Genomic DNA, 21,664 nt, shown 5'->3' with positions numbered 1-21,664 from the left:
CACTAAGGATTTGTGACTTCCGAATGATGGAACTGTTGGAACCAATGGAGCAATGAACTTAGTGAAAGTTGCTATAGAAAATATCAAACCATTATTTCCCAAAGCATGCTCTATATAACATTAGTCTTGAGAGATGTTCTGCAAAAAATCCTTAGAATAGGGTTGAAAAAAATAACTAACAAAAAAGAAAAAGATTGAGAAACACTAGACACCATAGCTTCCTGTTGGACATTAACAAATGTACATTAACATATACCTTAAGAAATACTGGCATAAATAAATGAGTTTAACTGTGTTTAAACCAATGTTTGCAAACTTTTTTAAAATCCATGTAGATCTTTTCTGGAACCTCCTTGTTAATTTTGTGAGGAACACCCTTTGGGAAATATTAAGCCTTTTAACCCTCATACTGATAACTAAGGAAAAGGAAGATCTGTCATATAGGTCAGCAGTCCCAAACCTTTTTGGCACTGACAGGGAGGGGTAGATGGTTTCAGGATGAAACTGTTCCACCTCAGATCATCAGACCTTAGTTAGATTCTCATAAGGAGTGTGCAAGCTAGATCCCTCGCATGCGAAGTTCACAAGACGGTTTGTGCTCCTCTGTCAATCTAATGCCACTCTGCTCTAACAGGAGGCAGAACTCAAGTGGTGATGCTCGCTTGCCTGCTGCCCACCTCCTGCTGTACGGCCCAGTTCCTAACAGGCCTGGTTCCTAACAGTACCAGTCTGTGGCCCGGGGCTTGGGGACCCCTGTTATGGTTCATCTAAGAGGTTTTAATTATTATAGAGTAATCTTTGACAGTCTATCATTACTATGGGTGGATTTATACCAACTGAAAATTACCTTTAAATAGGGGAAAGTGAAGTGAATCAATGTTTTAAATTCTCTACTCAGCTACTAGTTTTCATAAGACCAAATTTAACATCAAACATTTGAAAACTCCTTAACCTGTTAGTATAATGGCATAATTTTATTTTACATATCTTTCTAATTGTCCAATATTGTTTAAGTTTTGAAGTATATTAAAGTGAGAATTGAAATGTTTTAAACCTATCAAAGTGTTCTAGATAAGTAATTATTAAAATTATTGATTATTTTTTATTTAACAGATCCAAAATCACAAATTCTGAGCATTCGAGATGAAAAGGAGAATAACTTTGTTCTTGAGCAACTTCTCTACTTCAATTATATGGCTTCATGGGTCATGTTAGGAATAACTTATGAAAGTAAGTTGTAAATCTGCCAGTTTTCTCTATTTGTTTTTGTACTTCATTATAACATAATTATCAAGCTGTAGTTCTTCAAAGTACATGTCTATCAATACATGAAAGTATAATTACATACTTAACAGAACTTACCAAGACAGTTTTTGTGTCTCTGCTCTGCCGTTAACATACCTTTATCTTTGAGTTTAAAGTTAAATGGCGGAAAATAATTTTCTGAATTAGTTTGTTCCCACACTCCTATAAAGAACTACCTGAAACTGGGTAATTTATGAAGAAAAGAGCTTTGAGTCACAGTTCCGCAGGCTGTACAGAAAGCATGGCTGGGCAGCCTCAGGAAACTTACAATCCTGTCAGAGGCGAATGGGAAACAAGCAGATTTTACTATAATGGAGCAGGACAGAGAGTGAAGAAGGAGGTGCTACACACTTTTGAACAACCAGATCTCATGAGAGCTCACTCACTATCATGAGAACAGCAAGGGGGAAATTTGCCTCCATGATCCAATCACCTCCCACCAGGCCCTTCCTCCAACACTGAAGATCATAATTCAACATGAGATTTGGATGAGGACACAGAGCCAAACCATATCAATTTTCTTTTATCACTCTTTCCTCTAGCAATTCAAGACTTATCACTCTTCCATCCAGCAACTCAAGACTAACTAAAAATGATCACCATCCCATATAAATCTTCAATACTTACTTTATGTTTCCACTAACTATGTGAGATGAGCAGAGAACAGAATCACTCTTCTATTAGTGTTGCACCTTTGGGTTTATAACCCTAACTTGGGTTATATTGGCTATAACCCAATAAGGATAAGCGTTAGAAAAATGAGACACATGGCCAGGTGTAATGCCTCACGCCTGTAATCCCAGCACTTTGGGAGGCCGAGGTGGGTGGATCACCAGAGGTCAGGAGTTTGCCACCGTCTCTACTAAAAATACAAAAATTAGCCAGGCGTGGTGACATGTGCCTAGCTACTTGGGAAGCTGAGGCAGGAGAATCACTTGAACCTGGGAGGCAGAGGTTGCAGTGAGCCAAGATCATGCCACTGCACTTCAGCCAGGGCAACAGAGCAAGACTCAAGACTCCATCTCAAAAAAGTAAAAAATGAAAAGAAAAATGAGATACATGTTCTGACAATGGGATCGAATATTTGGAATGTGGACTAAATACCACAAATTCAAAATATGATTGATATGAATTTTTTTAAAACAGAGTCCAATATAGAGGAAACAAGACCAATTTAGAAAGATGCTCAGAAATGTCCTGAAAATCATAGACATTTTGGAATTAGGAAAACCTTTCCATGGCCATAGAGCATCAAAAGCATACATTTACTCTAAAGAGAGTTTGATAAGGGGCACAGGACAATGATAACCAGGGGTAGGGAAGGAAAAGAAGCTAAATTATTCAAATCTGCCTGTTTTAAAAATAGGCTTCTCCTTTGCTGTCTAACCCTTCTATTTCTTGGGGTTACCACTGTTTTCCTGAAATGTTTATGGTTTGCAGAAGGGTTAATGAAAATTAAACTACCAAGCAATAAAGACTTGGTTTACCAGGTGAGGATAAGTTCATCATAGTAGGACTTAGTTGGCCCAAGCCTTTTCTCTAATGACCCTTAACTACCCTTGAATTAAAATGGAGAGAAGCTAGCTGGAAAGTTCTGAGGCTTCACCTGAAAGTGACTGAAGAAACAATGGTCTTGTATTGAGCAATGGAGACCACATCCAGGACAGAGATTGAAATTGTACCCTTTGATATACGTTGTAGTTATATTATCAGAAACAACTGAAAATGTGTTATATATTCTGAAAAAGCAAATTTAGATCAGAAGACTCCCTTATTGTTTTGTTTTATCTTCTTTTATAAAATGTTTGAGTAATAAAATTTCTATTAAAATATACAGACATATACATATAGAAAGACATTTCAGGCAAATGGCAAATTTGGTTTGAATCTCATCCTTACTGACTTAATTTACATCTGTAAGTTACTGTTTTGGGTTACTTTGATATACTTATAAAATATTTAATTTATTTGGCCCCTATACAAGGAATTCTGTTTTTTATTTTTTTATTTTGTTTTTTTTTGTTGTTGTTGAGACGGAGTCTCGCTCTGTCACCCAGGCTGGAGTGCAGTGGCCGGATCTCAGCTCACTGCAAGCTCCGCCTCCCGGGTTCACGCCATTCTCCTGCCTCAGCCTCCGGAGTAGCTGGGACTACAGGCGCCCGCCACCTCGCCCGGCTAGATTTTTGTATTTTTTAGTAGAGACGGGGTTTCACCGTGTTAGCCAGGATGGTCTCGATCTCCTGACCTCGTGATCCGCCCGTCTCAGCCTCCCAAAGTGCTGGGATTACAGGCTTGAGCCACCACGCCCGGCCAATTCTGTTTTTTAAAGCAGTTTTGGCTTTTCAATAGCAGGGCCATGAATAGAAATCACTGTAAGTCACAGTTTTTGGTTACGTTGATATACTTATAGAATATTTAATTGTATTTGGCACCTACACAAAGAATTTTGTTTTTTTGAAACATTTTTGACTTTTCAATAGCAGGGCCATGAGTAGAAATTTCTGAGAAGCCACAGTATTCCACTGAGAGACACATTAAGCCAAGTGAAAAAAGTTGACTTTTTCTTAAAGCAACTTTAGAAATCTACCATTGCACATCATATTGGTCAGAAAATTGATAACTTTGAAGTTTGGGAGAGGGGAAGAGGAACTGGTAGGCATGAGATGATAAAAAGCAGCAAACAATAACCAAACCGTGTGTGCAGTGCTTCTAATGTGTCATTGCTGCAGGCAGATGTTTAGGGGTCTTGCCTTGGGAGGTGGTAATCAGTGAAAACCAGAAATAACCAGGACAACATTGGATATGTGTAAGTAGTGATGGCATCAATCTTTATACCAATTTATAATTGTAATAGGCCTAGTACCCTGTTTTTAAGCTTTATTGCAACCATCACTAGCCTAAAAAGAAACACAATACCCATTAGCATCCCCTCCCTGTCTCCCAGTCCTCAGCAACCACTGATCTACTTGCTATCTCTACAGATTACCTGAATGTAAAATTCTGGACATTTTATATAAATGAAATCATACAATGTGTGGTTTTTGCATGTGACTGACTTTTTCCATTAGCATAAAGATTTCAAGGTTTATCCATATTGTAGCATGTATCAGTACATTATTCCTTTTTATAACTGAATAAAATTCCATTCTATGGATATAATACATTTTATTTATCCGTGTATCAGTTGATGGACATTTAGGTAAAACAACCTAGATTTTAAATCATTTTTACTTATTATGTATAATGCTTCTCTGAACATTCACATACAAGCTTTTGCATGGACATATGTTTCCATTTCTCTTGGATAAACCCCTAGGAATGGAATTGCTGCATCTTTTGTTTAACCCTTTGAAGAACTACCAGGTTGTTTTCCAAACCAGCTATACCATTTTCCATTCCCGGTATATGAGAGTACTGATTTCTCCATATCGATGCCAACGTTTGTGTGTTTTTCATTATAGCCATCCAAGTGAGTGTGAAATGATATCTCACTGGGATTTTAATTTCATTTCCCTAATGGCTAATGATATTAAGCATCTTTTCATGTGCTTATTGGATATTTGTATATCACATTTGGGGAAATCCCTATTCAGAGTTTTTGCTCATTTTTTAAATTGAGTCTATTTATTGAGGTGTGAGAATTCTTTATATATTCTGGATATAAGTCTTTTATCCAATAAATAATTTGCAAATATTTTCTCCCGTGATTTGACTTATACCACAAAAGTGTTTTTCTTTTTTTTTCTTCTTTTTTTATTGTACTTTAAGTTTTGGGGTACACATGTAGAACATGCAGTTTTGTTACATAGGTATACACGTGCCATGGTGGTTTGCTGCATCTATCAACATGTCACCTACATTAAGTATTTCTCCTAATGTTATCCCTCCCCAACCCCCCACCCCCTGACAGGCCCAGTGTGTGATGTTCCCCCCTGGCCCTATGTCCATGTGTTCTCATTGTTCAACTCTAACTTATGAGTGAGAACATGCGGTGTTTGCTTTTCTGTTCCTGTGTTAGTTTGCTGAGATTGATGGTTTCTAGCTTCGTCCATGTCCCTGAAAAGGACATGAACTCATCCATTTTTATGGCTGCATAGTATTCCATGATGTATATTTCTTTATCCAGTCTATCAGTGATGGACTTTTTGGTTGGTTACAAGTCTTTGCTATTGTGAATAGTGCCACAATAAACATACGTGTATATACATCTTTATAGTGGAATGATTTATAATCCTTTGGGTATATACTCAGTAATGGGATTGCTGGGTCAAATGGTATTTCTAGTTCTAGATCCTTGAGGAATTGCCACACTGTCTTCCACAATGGTTAAACTAATTTACACTCCCACCAACAGTGTGAAAGTGTTCCTATTTCTGCACATCCTCTCCAGCACCTGTTGTTTCCTGACTTTTTAATGATTGCCATTCTAACTGGCATGAGATGGTATCTCATTGTGGTTTTGATTTGCATTTCTCTAATGACCAGTGATGATGAGCATTTTTTCATGTGTCTGTTGGCTGCATAAATGTCTTCTCTTGAGAAGTATCTGTTCATATCCTTTGCCCACTTTTTGATGGGGTTGTTTGTCTTTTCTTGTAAATTTGTTGAAGTTCCTTGCAGATTCTGGATATTAGCCCTTTGTCAGATAGATAGACTGCAAAAATTTTCTCTCATTTTGTATGTTGCCTGTTCACTCCGATGATAATTTCTTTTGCTATGCAGAAACTCTTTAGTTTAATTAGATCCCATTTGTCAATTTTGGCTTTTGTTGCCATTGCTTTTGGTGTTTTAGTCATGAAGTCTTTGCCCATGCCTATGTCCTGAATGGTATTGCCCAGGTTTTCTTCTGGGATTTTTATGGTCATAGGTCTTACATTTAAGTCTTTGATCCATCTTGAATTGATTTTTGTATAAGATGTAAGGAAGGGGGGTCCAGTTTCAGTTTTCTGTGAATGGCTAGCCAGTTTTCCCAACACCATTTATTAAATAGGGAATATTTTACCCATTGCTTGTTTGTGTCAGATTTGTCAAAGATCAGATGGTTGTAGATGTGTGGTGTTATTTCTGAGGGCTCTGTTCTGTTCCATTGGTCTATGTATCTGTTTTGGTACCAGTACCATGCTGTTTTGGTTACTGTAGCCTTGTAGTAAGTTTGAAGTCAGGTAGCATGATGCCTGCAGCTTTGTTCTTCTTGCCCAGGGTTGTCTTGGCTATGCAGGCTCTTTTTTGGTTCCATATGAAGTTTAAAGTAGTTTTTTCCAATTCTGTGAAGAAAGTCAGTGCTGGCTTCATGGGGATAGCATTGAATCTATAAATTACTTTGGGCAGTATGGCCATTTTCGTGATATTGATTCTTCCTATCCATGAGCATGGAATGTTTTCCCATTTGTTTGTGTCCTCTTTTATTTCCTTGAGCAGTGGTTTGTAGTTCTCCTTGAAGAGGTCCTTCACATCCCTTGTAAGTTGGATTCCTAGGTATTTTATTCTCTTTGTAGCAATTGTGAATGGGAGTTCACTCACGATTTGGCTCTCTGTTTGTCTGTTATTGGTGTACAAGAATGCTTGTGATTTTTGCACACTGATTTTGTATCTTGAGACTTTGCTGAAGTTGCTTATCAGCTTAAGGAGATATTGGGCTGAGGTGATGGGGTTTTCTAAATATACAATCATGTCATCTGCAAACAGAGACAATTTAACTTCCTCTCTTCCTATTTGAATGCCCTTCGTTTCTTTCTCTTGCCTGATTACCCTGGCCAGAACTTCCAGTACTATGTTGAGTAGGAGTGGTGAGAGAGGGCATCCTTATTTTGTGCCAGTTTTCAAAGGGAATGCTTCCAGTTTTTGCCCATTCAGTATGATATTGGCTGTGGGCTTGTCATGAACAGCTCTAATTATTTTGAGATACGTCCCATCAATACCTAGTTTATTAAGAGGTTTTAGCATGAAGGGCTGTTGAATTTTGTCAAAGGCCTTTACTGCAACTATTGAGGTAATCATGTAATTTTTGTCATTGGTTCTGTTTATGTGATGGATTATGTTTATTGATTTGCATATGTTGAACCAGCCTTGCATACCAGGTATGAAGCCAACTTGATCCTGGTGGATAAGCTTTTTGATGTGCTGCTGGGTTCGGTTTGGCAGCATTTTGTTGAGGATTTTTGCATCGATGTTCATCAGGGATGTTGTCCTGAAGTTTTCTTTTTTTGTTGTGTCTCTAACAGGTTTTGGTATTAGGATGAAGCTGGCCTTATAAAATGAGTTAAGGAGGAGTCCCTCTCTTTCTATTGTTTGGAATAGTTTCAGAAGGAATGGTACCAGCTCCTCTTTGTACCTCTGGTAGAATTCTGCTGTGAATCTGCCTGGTCGTAGACTTGTTTCAGTTGGTAGGCTATTACTGCCTCAATTTCAGAACTTGTTATTGGTTTATTCAGGGATTCGATTTCTTCCTGGTTTAGTCTTGGGAGGGTGTATGTCTCCAGGAATTTATCCATTTCTTCTAGGTTTTCTAGTTTATTTGTGTAGCGGTATTTATAAGTATTCTCTGGTGGTAGTTTGTATTTCTGTGGCATCGGTGGTGATATCCCTTTTATCATTTTTTATTACGTCTATTTGATTCTTCCCTCTTTTCTTCTTTATTAGTCTTGCTAGTGGTCTATTTTGTTGATCTTTTCAAAAAGCCAGCTCCTGGATTCATTGATTTTTTTGAAGGGTTTTTTATGTCTCTGTCTCCTTCAGTTCTGCTCTGCTCTTAGTTATTTCTTGTCTTCTGCTAGCTTTTGAATTTGTTTGCTGTTGCTGCTCTACTTCTTTTAACTTTGATGTTAGAGTGTTAATTTTAGATCTTTCCTGCTTTCTCTTGTGGGCATTTAGTGCTATAAATTTCCCTCTGTACACTGCTTTAAATGTGTCCCAGAGATTCTGGTACGTTGTGTCTTCATTCTCATTGGTTTCAAACAACATCTTTATTTCTGTCCTCATTTCGTTATTTACCCCATAGTCATTCAGGAGCAATTTGTTCAGTTTCCATGTAGTTGTGTGGTTCTGAGTGAATTTCTTAATCCTGAGTTCTAATTTGATTGCACTGTGGTATGAGAGACTGTTATGGTTTCTATTTTTTGCTTTTGCTGAGGAGTGTTTTACTTCCAATTATGTGGCCAATTTTAGAAAAAGTGTGATGAGGTGCTGAGAAGAATGTATATTCTGTTGATTTGGGGTGGAGAGTTCTGTAGATGGCTATTAGGTCTGCTTGGTCCAGAGCTGCATTCAAGTCCTGAATATCCTCGTTAACTTCCTGTCTCGTTGATCTGTCTAATATTGACAGTGGGGTGTTAAAATCTCCCACTATTATTGTGTGGGAGCTCAAGTCTCTTTGTAGGTCTCTATGAACTTGCTTTATGAAGCTGGGTGCTCCTGTATAGGGTGCATATATATTTAGGATGGTTAGCTCTTCTTGCTGCATTGATCCTTTTACCATTATGTAATGGCCTTCTTTGTCTCTTTTGATCTTTGTTGGTTTAAAGTCTATTTTATCAGAGATTAGGATTGCAACTCCAGCTTTTCTTTGCTTTCCATTTGCTTGGTAAATATTCCTCCATCCCTTTATTTTGAGCCTATGTGTGTCTTTGCCCATGAGATGGGTCTCCTGAACTGATGGGTCTTGACTCTTTATCCAATGGCACACTGATGGGTCTTGACTCTTTATCCAATTTGCCAGTCTGTGTCTTTTAACTGAGGGCATTTAGCCCCTTTACATTTAAGGTTAATATTGTTATGTGTGAATTTGATCCTGTCATTATGATTTTAGCTGGTTGTTTTGCCTGTTAGTTGATGCAGTTTCTTCATAGTATCAATGTTCTTTACAGTTTGGTATGTATTGCAGTGGCTGGTACTGGTTTTTCCTTTCCATATTCAGTGCTTCCTTCAGGAGCTCTTGTAAGGCAGGCCAAGTGGTGACAAAATCTCTCAGCATTTGCTTGTCTGTAAAGGATTTCATTTCTCCTTCACTTATGAAGCTTAGTTGGCTGGATATGAAATTGTGGGTTGAAAATTCTTTTCTTTAGGAATGTTGAATATTGGCTCCCACTCTCTTCTGGCTTGTAGGGTTTCTGCAGAGAGATCCACTGTTAGTCTGATGGGCTTCCCTTTGTGAGTAACCCGACCTTTCTCTCTGGCTGCCCTTAACATTTTTTCCTTCATTTCAACCTTGGTGAATCTGACAATTATGTCTCTTGGGGTTGCTCCTCTCGAGGAGTATCTTTGTGATGTTCTCTGTATTTCCTGAATTTGAATGTTAGCCTGTCTTGTTGGGTTGGGGACGTTCTCCTGGATAATATCCTAAACATTGTTTTCCAACGTGGTTCCATTCTCTCCGTCACTTTCAGGTACACCAGTCAAATGTAGATTTGGTCTTTTCACATAGTCCCATATTTCTTGGAGGCATTGTTCATTCCTTTTTATTCTTTTTTCTTTAATCTTGTCTTCTCTATTTCATTAAGTTGATCTTCAATCTCTGATATCCTTTCTTTCACTTGATCAATTCAGCTATTGATACTTGTGTATGCTTCATGAAGTTCTCGTGCTGTGTTTTTCAGCTCCATCAGGTCATTTATGTTCTTCTCTACAGAGGTTATTCTAGTTAGCAATTCATCTAACATTTTTCAAGGTTCTTAGCTTCCTTGCATTGAGTTAGAACATGCTCCTTTATCTCAAAGGAATTTGTTATTACCCACCTTCTGAAGCCTACTTCTGTCAATTAGTCAAACTCTTTCTCCATCCAGTTTTTTTCACTTGCTGATGAAGAGTTGTGATCCTTTGGAGGAGAAGCAGCGTTCTGGTTTTTGGAATTTTAGCCTTTTTACATTGGTTCCTCCCCATCTTTGTGGATTTATCTACCTTCGGTCTTTGATGTTGGTGACCTTCGGATGGGGCCTTTGAATGGACGTGCTATTCATTTCTCTTTGTTAGTTGTCCTTCTAACAGGCCCCTCTGCTGCCAGTCTGCTGGAGTTTGCTGGATGTCCACTCCAGACCCTGTTTGCCTGGGTATCACCAGTGGAGGCTGCAAAACAGCAAAGATTGCTGCCTGTTCTTTCTTCTGGAAGCTTGTTCCCAGAGGGGCACCTGTCTGATGCCAGCCAGAGGTCTCCTGTATGAAGTGTTTGTCAGCCCCTACTGGGAAGTATCTCCCAGTCAGGATACACGGGGGTCAGGGACCCACTTGAGGAGGCTGTCTGACCCTTAGCAGAGCTCGAAGGCTGTGCTGGGAGGTCCGCTGCTCTCTTCAGGGCCGTCAGGCAGGGACATTTAAGTCTGCTATAAGTCCCTGACTGGGGCTGCTGCCTTTTTTTCAAAGACACCCTGCCCAGAGAGGAGAAATCTGGCAGTCTGGCCACAGCAGCCTTGCTGAGCTGCAGGGGGCTCCACCCAGTTCGAACTTCCCAGCAGGTTTGTTTACACCAGGAGCCTAAAACTGCCTACTCAAGCCTCAGCAATGGCGGATGCCCCTCCCCCAACCAAGCTCTAGTGTCCCAGGTCAATCGCAGACTGCTGCTGTGCTGGCAGCGAGAATTTCAAGCCAGTGGATCTTAGTTTCCTGGGCTCTGTAGGGGTGGGACCCACCGAGCCAAACCAGTTGGCTCCCTGGCTTCAGCACCCCTTTCCAGGGGGGTGAACAGTTCTGTCTTGCTGGCATTGCAGGCACCACTGGGGTATGGGAAAAACAGAACTCCTGCAGCTAGTTGGGTGTCTGCCCAAATGGCTGCCCAGTTTTGTGCTTGAAACCCAGGACCCTGGTGGGGTAGGCACCAGAGGGAATCTCCTGGTTTGCGGTTATGAAGACCGTGGGACAAGCGCGGTATCTGTGCCGGAGTTCCTCAGGCCCAGTCCCTCGTGGCTTCCCTTGGGTAGGGGAGAAAATTCCCCAACCCCTTGCACTTCCCAGGTGAGGCGTTGCCCCACTCTGGTTTGGCTCTCCCTCCATGGGCTGCACCCACTGTCCAACCAGTCCCAGTAAGATGAACCCGGTATCTCAGTTGGGAATGCAGAATTCATCTGCCTTCTGCATCGATCTTGCTGGGAGGTGCAGACTGCAGTTGTTCCTATTTGGCCATCTTGCCAGCAATCCATCACAAAAGTGTTTTTCTTTTGTCATTTGTGCATGTGTAAGAAGGCTTTGCTTACCCCAAGGTTATGAAGACTTACTCCTATGTTTTCTTTATTTTTTTTGAGACAGACTTTTGCTCTTGTCACCAAAGCTGAAGTGGTGCAGTGGCGTGATCTTGGCTTACTGCAACCTCCACCTCCTAGGTTCAAGCAGTTCTCCAGCCTCAGCCTCTCAAGTAGCTGGGATTACAGGCGCCCACCACCATGCCCAGCTAATTTTTGTATTTTTAGTAGAGATGGGGTTTTACTATGTTGACCAGGCTGGTTTACTGACCTTAGGTGATCTACCCACCTCAGCCTCCCAAAGTGCTACAATTACAGGGGTGAGCCACGGTGCCTGGCCTCCTGTGTTTTCTTCTAAAAGTTTTATAGTTGTAGCTCTTATATATATGTCTGTGATCTACTTTAATTTTTGTGTGTGGTGAAAGAAAGGGGTCCAACCTTTTTTTTTTTTTTTTTTTTTGCTTGTGGATATCCAGTTTAGAAGACTATTTTTTTCATACTGAATTGTCTTGGCATCCTTCTTAAAAATCAATTGACCGGCCAGGTGCTGTGGCTCACGCCTATAATCGCAGCACTTTGGGGGGCCAAGGCAGGTGGATTATGAGGTCAGGAATTCAAGACCAGCCTGGCCAAGATGGTGAAACCCCATCTCTACTAAAAAATACAAAAGTTAGCCAGCTGTGGTGGCGGGCATCTGTAATCCCTGCTACTCAGGAGACTGAGGCAGAGAATTGCTTGAACCCTGGAGGTGGAGGTTGCAGTGAGCTGAGATTGTGCCACTGCGCTCCAGCCTGGGTGACAGAGTGAGACCCCATCTCAAAGAAAAAAAAATTAATTGACTGTAAGTATGCACAATTGTTAACAGTTTATGTCCAGAGAAGAGATTTCTTTGGCGACTTTTATAATGTATCAATCATGTTTTAAATAATAAAATAGTCATGTTCATTTCCATTGCAATTAAATGTATATGTAAGATAAAATATTTTTTATTTCAATAGGTTTTGGGGGAACAGGTGGTGGCTGGTTACATAGATAAGTTCTTCAGTGTTGATTTCTGAGATTTTGGTGTACCCATCACATAAGCAGTGTACACTGTACCTAGTGTGTAATCTTTTATCCTTCACCCCCTCCCGTCCTTCCCCCTGAGTCCACAGAGTCCACTGTATCATTTTTATGCCTTTGCATCCTCATAGCTTAGCTCCCACTTGGTGAGAACACACAATGTTTGATTTTCCATTCCTCAGTTACTTCACTTAGAATAATGGCCTCCATTTCCATTCAGGTTGCTGTGAGTGCCATTATTTCATTCCTTTTTATGGCTGAGTCGTATTCCATGGTACATATATACCACATTACCACATTTTCTTTATCCATTCGTTGGTTGATGGGCATTTGGGCTGGTTCTATATTTTTGCTATCGTGAATTGTGCTGCTATAAACATGCATATGCAAGTATCTTTTTCATATAATGACTTCTGGAAAATAATATTTGATGACAAAAATGAAATGTTATTACTGAAGGATGGTGGAAATATAGGTCAATATTTGTAGTTTGCATTTATATTCAAATTAAAAATGAGCATGATTTACTGTTATAATCAGAAAATATCTTAAAGGGTTATACATAATCATACAAACTTTTAGAAGGTTGGGAAAAGAGAAAATCAGTCAAGTTTGAAATCTTAACTATTATATAACTGTAATTCAAGTCTTGATTTAATCTCTAAACATAGGAAAACAATGTTTCTTCTCTAGATAATTCTCTTATGTGGTTTGATAAGACCCCACTGTCATATACACATTGGAGAGCAGGAAGACCAACTATAAAAAATGAGAAGTTTTTGGCTGGTTTAAGTACTGATGGCTTCTGGGATATTAAAACCTTTAATGTTATTGAAGAAACACTTTATTTTCACCAGCACAGCATTCTTGCTTGTAAAATTGAAATGGGTAAGTATAGTAATACAGAGTTTTCTCTCGCTCCAGGGGAAGAATATAAGGCTATTAGTTCCACTAGCGGGAATCATACAATCAAATGCTTCCTCTGTGTTCAGTCCTGTGCGAGGTGTTCCAGAGGTTAACGAGGAAGGAAAAGACACGGGCCCTGCTGTCAAGGTTTTGACCCTAAGGAGTAAAATGTAGTTGTGGAGATAGCATTAAATTCCTTATTATTGTTTAATGTAAATTAGCCTTAGATTAATTGATACAGGCTTAAATTGTGGGGAAGTCAAAACTGATACATTGGAAAGGGGAATGACAGAAAAAAGGAAAGGCTTCAAGAAGAGGTGAAACTTGGTTGGGGTTTGAAAAATGCGTAGGGTTTGTATAAATAAAGTGTTTAGGGGAAGAGTTTTGACATTCTGTGCAAAGTGAATGTCTCTCAACCTTGCCTAATTTTTAAATAAATCTATTTTTAAATATATGTTAGTTTTAATTTTTTCACAGCTTAAAAACTGTTAACTATTACCACTGTGCCCTAAAACTCTCATTACTCCCACTGTGCCCTAAGCTCCCTGCTCAGTGGGAGCCCGTAATGGTGGCGTGCTGGCTAGTCGGCTCACTTCACAGCACCGCAGTCACTTCCCAAGACCGTGTCCACCAGCAACCTCCAGGGATTCCTTATTCTAACCTACTTTGAGTCGGTGTAAACTTTTGAGACATTTTAGAAACTAGTCTCTATCCCCAATTTCTAGGCCTTCTCCCAGTTCCCTGTTTTTCCCCATTCTTGTTCAGCAAAACATCTTTTTCTCAATCAAGCTGGTCTCTTCATTGTCCCAGGCACAGGGTATGCCCATCCTCATACTTACACCTTTGTGTTTTCCTCCTGCCAAGAAGTTTTGCAACTTCTTTCTTTCTTTATTTTTTTACATCTTTAATAAACTTTTCATTTTAGGATAGCTTTAGAGTTACAGAAAAGTTGCAAAGATAGTACAGAGCGTTCCCATCTATCCTACAATTTCCCCTACTGTTGACATATTACTTTAGTATGGCACATTTGTCACAACTAATAAACCAATATTGATCATTATTATTATTATTAACTAAAGTCCACACATTATTCAAATTTCCGTAGTTTTTATTTAACATACTTTTTCTTTCCAGGATCCCATCCAGGACCCCACCTTACCTTTAGTACTCCTGCCTCCTTAGGCTACTCTTGGCTGGGTGGTTTCTCAGACTTTTCTTATTTTTGATGGCCTTAACAGTTTTGAGGAACACTGGTCATGTATTTGGTAGAATGTCCCTCAGTTTGGGTTGGCGGATATTTTTCTCATGATTAAACTGGGGTTATAAGTTTCTGGGGGAAGACCAAAAATGTAAGGGAGCATTCTCACTTCACATGGACACCATGTACTGTTCATATGACTTATCACTGGCCACCTGGCCCAAGGTAGTGTTTCTTAGGTTCTCTGCTGCAAAGTTACCCCTTTTCCTCCTTTCCATAACTGTCCTCTTTCTAAGGAAGTCACTATGTAGAGTCTACACTTAACAGGGTAGAAAGTTATCCTCCACCTTCCTATGAGGGGAGTATCTATATAAATTACTTGAAATTCTTCTGCACAGGGTATTTGTCTATTTTCTCCAATTTTTATTTTATTTTATTTTTTATTTTTTTGAGACGGAGTCTTGCTCTGTCACCCAGGCTGGAGTGCAGTGGTGCCATCTCAGTTCACTGCAACCTCTGCCTCCCAGGTTCCAGCAATTCTCTTTCCTCAGCCTCCCAAGTACCTGGATTACAGGCACGTGCCACCATGCCTGGCTAATTTTTTGTATTTTTGGTAGAGACGGGGTTTCACCATGTTTGCCAGGCTGGTCTTGAATTCCTGACCTCAGGTAATCCACCCTCCTTGGCCTCCCAAAATGCTGGGATTATAGGCATGAGCCACTGCACCTGGCCCCAATTTTTAAATTTATTCAGTCATTTATTTATACCCTCATCATTGTGGGTTTTTTGTTATTTGTTAGTTTGTAGCGTTTCCATACTTTATCCTCCTTTTTGTTCTTAATTTCCTCCAATCCTCTAGACCTGGTATAGGTTCATGGTTATTTATTTTATACTTTGGGTTATAATCTAACATACTGCATTCTGTAATATTTTGCTCAAGTCTTTCCGCTTTGGCCTTTGGTAGCTCTTTCACTTGGCTCCCATGTCCCTTGAAATAACCTCATCATCGTGGCTTTGTTGTTTGTGTTTGTTTTAAGCACTTCCTTACTTTCTGGTTACCTTATTTCTTTTTAGTCTTAATTTCACCTAACCCTTGAGACCTGGTTTATCAAGCGGTCTTCCTGACTCCTCTCATTCAAATGAATCTCTACCAATTTCACGGTTCCTACTGGTTAATAGTTTTGCCATCATTTCAGCCATTGTTTCTGTCTCCAACTAATATATAAGCTTCTTAAATGAAAGAAAATGTTTATGCCTTTTAAAAATATCAACCAGAGAACTTTAAGAGCCTAAGATATGTGTCATAGCAGTAAGAAAAATAAAACATGCATTTGACCTCCCTCATTAATAAGAAACCCAATTTTATTTAACTTTTCAAATGATTGCATGTTGTCTCATCCAAAAGGTATATTTGAAATAATTTAAATTTTAATCACTAGTGCTTTTAATTATTATAGTTGACTACAAAGAAGAATATAATACTACATTGCCACAGTTTATGCCATATGAAGATGGTATTTACAGTGTTATTCAAAAAAAGGTAACATGGTATGAAGCGTTAAACATGTGTTCTCAAAGTGGAGGTCACTTGGCAAGCGTTCACGACCAAAATGGCCAGCTCTTTCTGGAAGATATTGTAAAACGTGATGGATTTCCACTATGGGTTGGGCTCTCAAGTCATGATGTAAGTCTTGCTTTGCTTTCCAGAAACTTTTCAAATGTGTTATTTTGAGGGTTAGAAATTTGAATGTAAAGTATTAATACAAAGTACAACATTGGATGAAGTACTGGGACTCCGTTTGCATAGCATGGTGCTTTCTTACCTTTTACAACACAGAACAAATAGAAAATTTTGTTGTAGAATGCACTAGGGCAAATGCTCAGGCCATCCCAAGGGCCCAGTGGATGAATATCTCAACAACACCTCTATAGCCTAGTTGGGACAGACAAATTGGAAAGCTGGTAAAAATGAAATAGCATAGAATCAGAAAACCCTGAGTTTCAGTACCAGTAGCGGATCTTCCATTTATATGCTGGGTGATCATGAGCAAGTTATTTAGCCTTTGCAACCTTATTTCCTCATGCAGAAAATCAGGGTAATAATAATTTAATTGCGACTTTAACACAAAAGTTTATACAAGTTACCATCTAAAATTCTCCACATGGTTAGGACTAATAAATGTATACTTTCTTCCTACTTTTCCTCTAGAAAATTACACTACTTAAGATTAATTCTGCTAGTAAACACATCTGTGCCACTATTTGAATCGTATTATTTAATCATTTATGTACTTACAATAAAGTCTTGTATACAAAAAATGGTTATCTATTGAGACTAGAGTTGTAGTTCTAATTTAAATAATCTTTAGAACAAAATTTAGGGCAAATTTTTTTAAAAGGATGGCAAGTTAAGATAAATTCAAGGAAAACTCAAAAATAGTCTTCCCATTTTGAGTTTCTTGGGAAGTGTTTCTCTTTTCTAGCTCCCTACTGCTTGGTGTCCTCTGTAGTGTGAAAAATGTAGCCAGAGACACAAAACACAAAACTATATAACATAGAAAACAATATTCAGAACAATATGAAGGTTGGGATTATAAATTTGTCATTGTGACAAATGGAAGCCATTTGCATATTGTTTAATTTCAAGTGCTATGTAAACTCATCCTTTAAAAAAATCTAAAAACCAGGTATAATAACTCTGTCTCTAAGTTTAAAGTCCTCCATAAACTGTGCCAGAGCAAATGTCCCGAATCAATGCATCAGAAGTCAGTCAGACCTACAATAATAGTAGGTTCAGACCTACAATACTGGAAGCAAATAATTAATATTCCATTATAATATTTCTTGAAGTATATATGTTGTTCTTTGTATTCTTTTTAAAGTCATACATCTGGGTTCAGATTATCTGTATTATTCTTACAACAGGGAAGTGAATCAAGTTTTGAATGGTCTGATGGTAGTATATTTGACTACATTCCATGGAAAGGCCAAACATCTCCTGGAAATTGTGTCCTCTTGGACCCAAAAGGAACTTGGAAACATGAAAAATGCAACTCTGTTAAGGATGGTGCTATTTGTTATAAACCTACAAAATGTAAGACTTGAATTTCAGTAACAGTACATTTACTAAAATGTGACATAATTTGTGCACATAATTAAATGCTCAATGGAATTTTTATTTAAAGATTTATTCACAAATTATATGAAAATGATTTTGATACTTTGTAAATGGAAACAAATACAGTATAAGCACTCAGAGAATTTGTTCCCAAATTTGTTCTGTCACCAGGTAAATTCTACCCTAGAATTTGTGAATTCTAATTTCACTTAGCAATGTTTTACAAAGGCTGAGATGCTTATTTCAAAAAAGGGTCCCACACATATAAATTTGGGAAACACCTCATGTAATTTATCATATTAAAGGTTCTTATCTTTTCTTTCTTTTTTTTTTTTTTTTTTTTTTTTTTTTTTTTTTTTTTTTTTTTTTTTAACAGTGTTTTTTGCTCTGTTGCCCAGGCTGGAGTGCAGTGGCATGAACATGGCTCACTACAGCCTTGACCTCCTGGGCTCAAGCAGTCTTCCCACCTCAGCCTCCTGAGTGGGAAGGCACAGAAAACAAATGTAACTTTTTAGAAAAACAATTGGAATACATGAGAAATAAGGCATGCAGAAATAGAGAAACAGACTTTATGGGATAGAGAATGATAAGATGACCAGACATAAGTTCTGTGCTCTGCCAGGTTGAATAGTGCCTCCTCCCCAAAGATTGCTGTCCAGTCAGAACCTTAGACTGTCACTTTATTGAGAAATAGAGTCTTTACAGATCTAGGTAGTTGAGATGAGGACATACTGGATTATGGTGGGCCCTAAATCCAATGACTAGTGTCCTTATAAGAGGGAGATACAGACGCAACAGAGGGAAGAAGGCCACGTGATGACAAAGACTGAGATTGCAGTGACAGAGTGATAAGCTGAGGATTGTCGGCAACCACCAGAAGATGAGAGGGAGGCACGAGACAGATTCCCCATTAGAGCCTCCAATGAGAACCAATCCTAACAACCCCTTCAATTCAGACTTCTAGCCTCCAGAACTGTGAGAGTATACATTTCTGTTGTTTTAAGCTACCAATTTTGTGGAATTTATTATGGCAGCCCAAGGAAACTAATACAAGAGCTAACTTTAAAAACTGGATCTTCAAAGAAACCAGAGAATAACAAGCATTAGTGAGGATGTGGAGAAAATGGAACCCTTATGCATTGCTGGTAGGAATATAAAACCGTGTAACCACTGTGCAAAATGGTGTGGCAATTCCTCAAAAACATATACATAAGATTACTATGTGATCCAGCACTTCAGGTATATACTCAAAACACCTGAAAGCAGGGATTCAAACAGGTGTTTGTCCAACCATGTCATAGTAGCATAATTCATAATAGCCAAAGATGCAAGCACCCCAAGTGTCCATGGATGGACAAATGGGTAAGAAGCCTTAAAAAAGAAGGAAGTTCTGATGCGTGCTGCAACACAGATGAACCTTGAAGGCAGTATGCTAAGTGAAATAAGCCAGTCACAAAAAGACAAATACTCTATGATTCCGTTTATATGAGGTAGTACCCAGAGTTCTCAAATTCATAGAGACAGGAAGTAGAATGGCAGTTACCAGGGACAAGATGGAGGAGAATATGGGGAGTTATTGTTTAGTGGGTATAGAGTTTCAATTTTGCAAGATAAAAAAGTTTTAGAGATGGATGGTGGTGATAGTTGTACAACAGAGTGAATGCATTTAGTGCCACGGGACTGTACACTTAAAAATGGTTAAGGCCAGATGTGGTGGTTCATGCTTGTAGTCTCAGCACTTTGGGGGGCTGAGACAGGTGGATGGCTTGAGCCCAGGAGTTCAAGACCTGCCTGGGCAACAGAATGAGACTCCGTCTCTACAAAAAATTTAAAAATTAGCTGGACTCAGTAGTGCATGCCTGTAATCCCAGCTACTTGGGAAACTGAGGCAGGAGAATCTATTGCACCCAAGAGTTTGAGACTGCAGTGAGCTGTGATTGCACTACTGCATTCCAACCTAGGTGACAGAATAAGACCCTGTCTCTAAAACCAAAACAAAACCAAAATGGTTAAGATGATAAATTTTATGTTATGTGTATTTTACCACAGTTTAAAAAAATGGATCTTCTTGAACAGGAATATAACACACTTACCACAATGCAGGCCCTTCCAAAAAAAAAAAAAAACAAAGAGTTGGAAGCAAAACTTCATGAAGAACAGGAAGAAAAAAAATGTATGCCATCTAAGAGACCCCAGTTGCAGACTATACTAGAAACAAATAGACCAAAGATAAGGCATTTCCTTATGTTGCCAGTGCGAGAAATAATTTTTTTAAAAAAAGAGTCAAACCCTTCAGAAAAGTTCCCTATCCTAATGATGCCTTGATAGCCAATGTTCAAGAAGTTTTGCATTAACAATTGAGCCCAGTGCAACACTAAGTAATCAGCAATATACCTTTGCCCATTTTCATCAGAATAGAAAATATCAAACAAGAACTTACTAGTAACATTTCTTTTCAACAGCAGCATTAATGAGGAGTTGTGAGAAGTTCCGTAGATTGTATAGATGAATTTGGCAAATGTATTTTGATCTGCAGCAACTGGGAAAATTACCCAGGAGTCCAACTGCTGAACTGAAGACTTAGTACTCAAATTGGTAGCATTAGTGAGAAGAATTGGAGGTAAACGCCAATCAAATAACCGAAGTTCAAAAAGATCAAGTCTGGTTTCTAACAGAAGATAGAGAAGCAGCAGAAGGAACCAAGGGCCACTAACGAGTCTCTTGATGATGAAAGAAACAGCAGCCGCCATCCTTCTCTAATCACAGAGACCACAAATAAGAACTCTGCCAAGCAGAGATTTGGAGAAAAAAACAGGAAAAGCCTTTACTTACTGAACGACATACAGATCATACAGAATACATCACAAAGCAATAGTCTGGTTTGAGATTACTGACTGGTACCAGGTCAGATATTTGATTCCGATAATCTGTACCTCACTAATACGACATTGACAATTTACTCTCCAGTTTTCATATGCTCGTCTGTTGGAATTAAAAACAGGTGTTAAGGGGCAAAAGCTGCATTCACCGGGCTGCTTCTGTTACTCAGCACAATTAAAAATCAATTTAAATGGAAACCAGGGGCATTTTTAAGAGCTAAGAAGCCACTCCTAGTCTTTTTTTGTTTGAGTGATGTTGTGGTGCTGATGTATTATGCTTTGTAAAACAAATTAGCAATTTTTAAAAAATATTTTTTAAAAATAGTTCCTTTATGACTAAGTAAAACTAGATTTATTTCGATTATCAAAATAAAAAGGAATCCAAGGGGCTAAGCACGGTGGCTCATGCCTGTAACCCCAGCACTTTGGCAGCCTGAGGAGGGCAAATCACTTGAGGTGAGCGAATCACTTGAGGTGAGGAGTTTGAGACCAGCCTGGCCAACATGGTGAAACTTCGTCTCTACTAAAAAATAAATAAATAAACAAAGGAATCCAAAGAAAGAAATAATTTTAATTATTATTTCAGAGTAGTTTCAGGTCTGCTTGGTCTGTCTTTACTTCTTTTTCTAGTCTATCTTTCTCATTGTTTTTACTTTAGACCAAATCAGTCTTAGAAAGCTAAGGCATTTTCTGCTTCTATCATCTACGTTTTTAAAACGGTATTCCAAAAATTTAATTAAAATATGTATGTATTTAGACGGGGCGCAGGGTGGCTCACGCCTGTAATCCCAGCACTTTGGGAGGCTAAGGTGGGTGGATCACAAGGTCAAGAGATCGAGACCATCCTGGCCAACATGGTGAAACCCCATCTCTACTAAAAAATACAAAAATTAGGCTGGGCGCGGTGGCTCAAGCCTGTAATCCCAGCACTTTGGGAGGCCGAGACGGGTGGATCACGAGGTCAGGAGATCGAGACCATCCTGGCTAACACAGTGAAACCCCGTCTCTACTAAAAAATACAAAAAAACTAGCC

General features: G+C 38.9%; 1 protein-coding gene across 2 annotated transcripts in view; it reads left to right on the top strand.

The window, feature by feature from the left end:
- LY75 (lymphocyte antigen 75) overlaps positions 1 to 21,664 on the top strand; it is a 96,554-nt gene that overhangs the window by 67,038 nt on the left and 7,852 nt on the right. For both annotated transcript variants that reach the window (XM_023217376.3, XM_023217375.2), the window contains 4 exons: positions 1,114 to 1,230; positions 13,224 to 13,418; positions 16,092 to 16,318; positions 17,560 to 17,728. In XM_023217376.3, coding sequence (XP_023073144.2) covers positions 1,114 to 1,230; positions 13,224 to 13,418; positions 16,092 to 16,318; positions 17,560 to 17,728 — 708 coding nt within the window. The remainder of the gene's footprint in view (positions 1 to 1,113; positions 1,231 to 13,223; positions 13,419 to 16,091; positions 16,319 to 17,559; positions 17,729 to 21,664) is intronic.

This window comes from Piliocolobus tephrosceles, chromosome 11 (assembly GCF_002776525.5).
Source record: "Piliocolobus tephrosceles isolate RC106 chromosome 11, ASM277652v3, whole genome shotgun sequence".
Lineage (NCBI taxonomy): Eukaryota > Metazoa > Chordata > Mammalia > Primates > Cercopithecidae > Piliocolobus > Piliocolobus tephrosceles.
The sequence above is the reverse complement of the archived record's forward strand: the minus strand, read 5'-3'. Positions and strand labels throughout refer to the sequence as shown.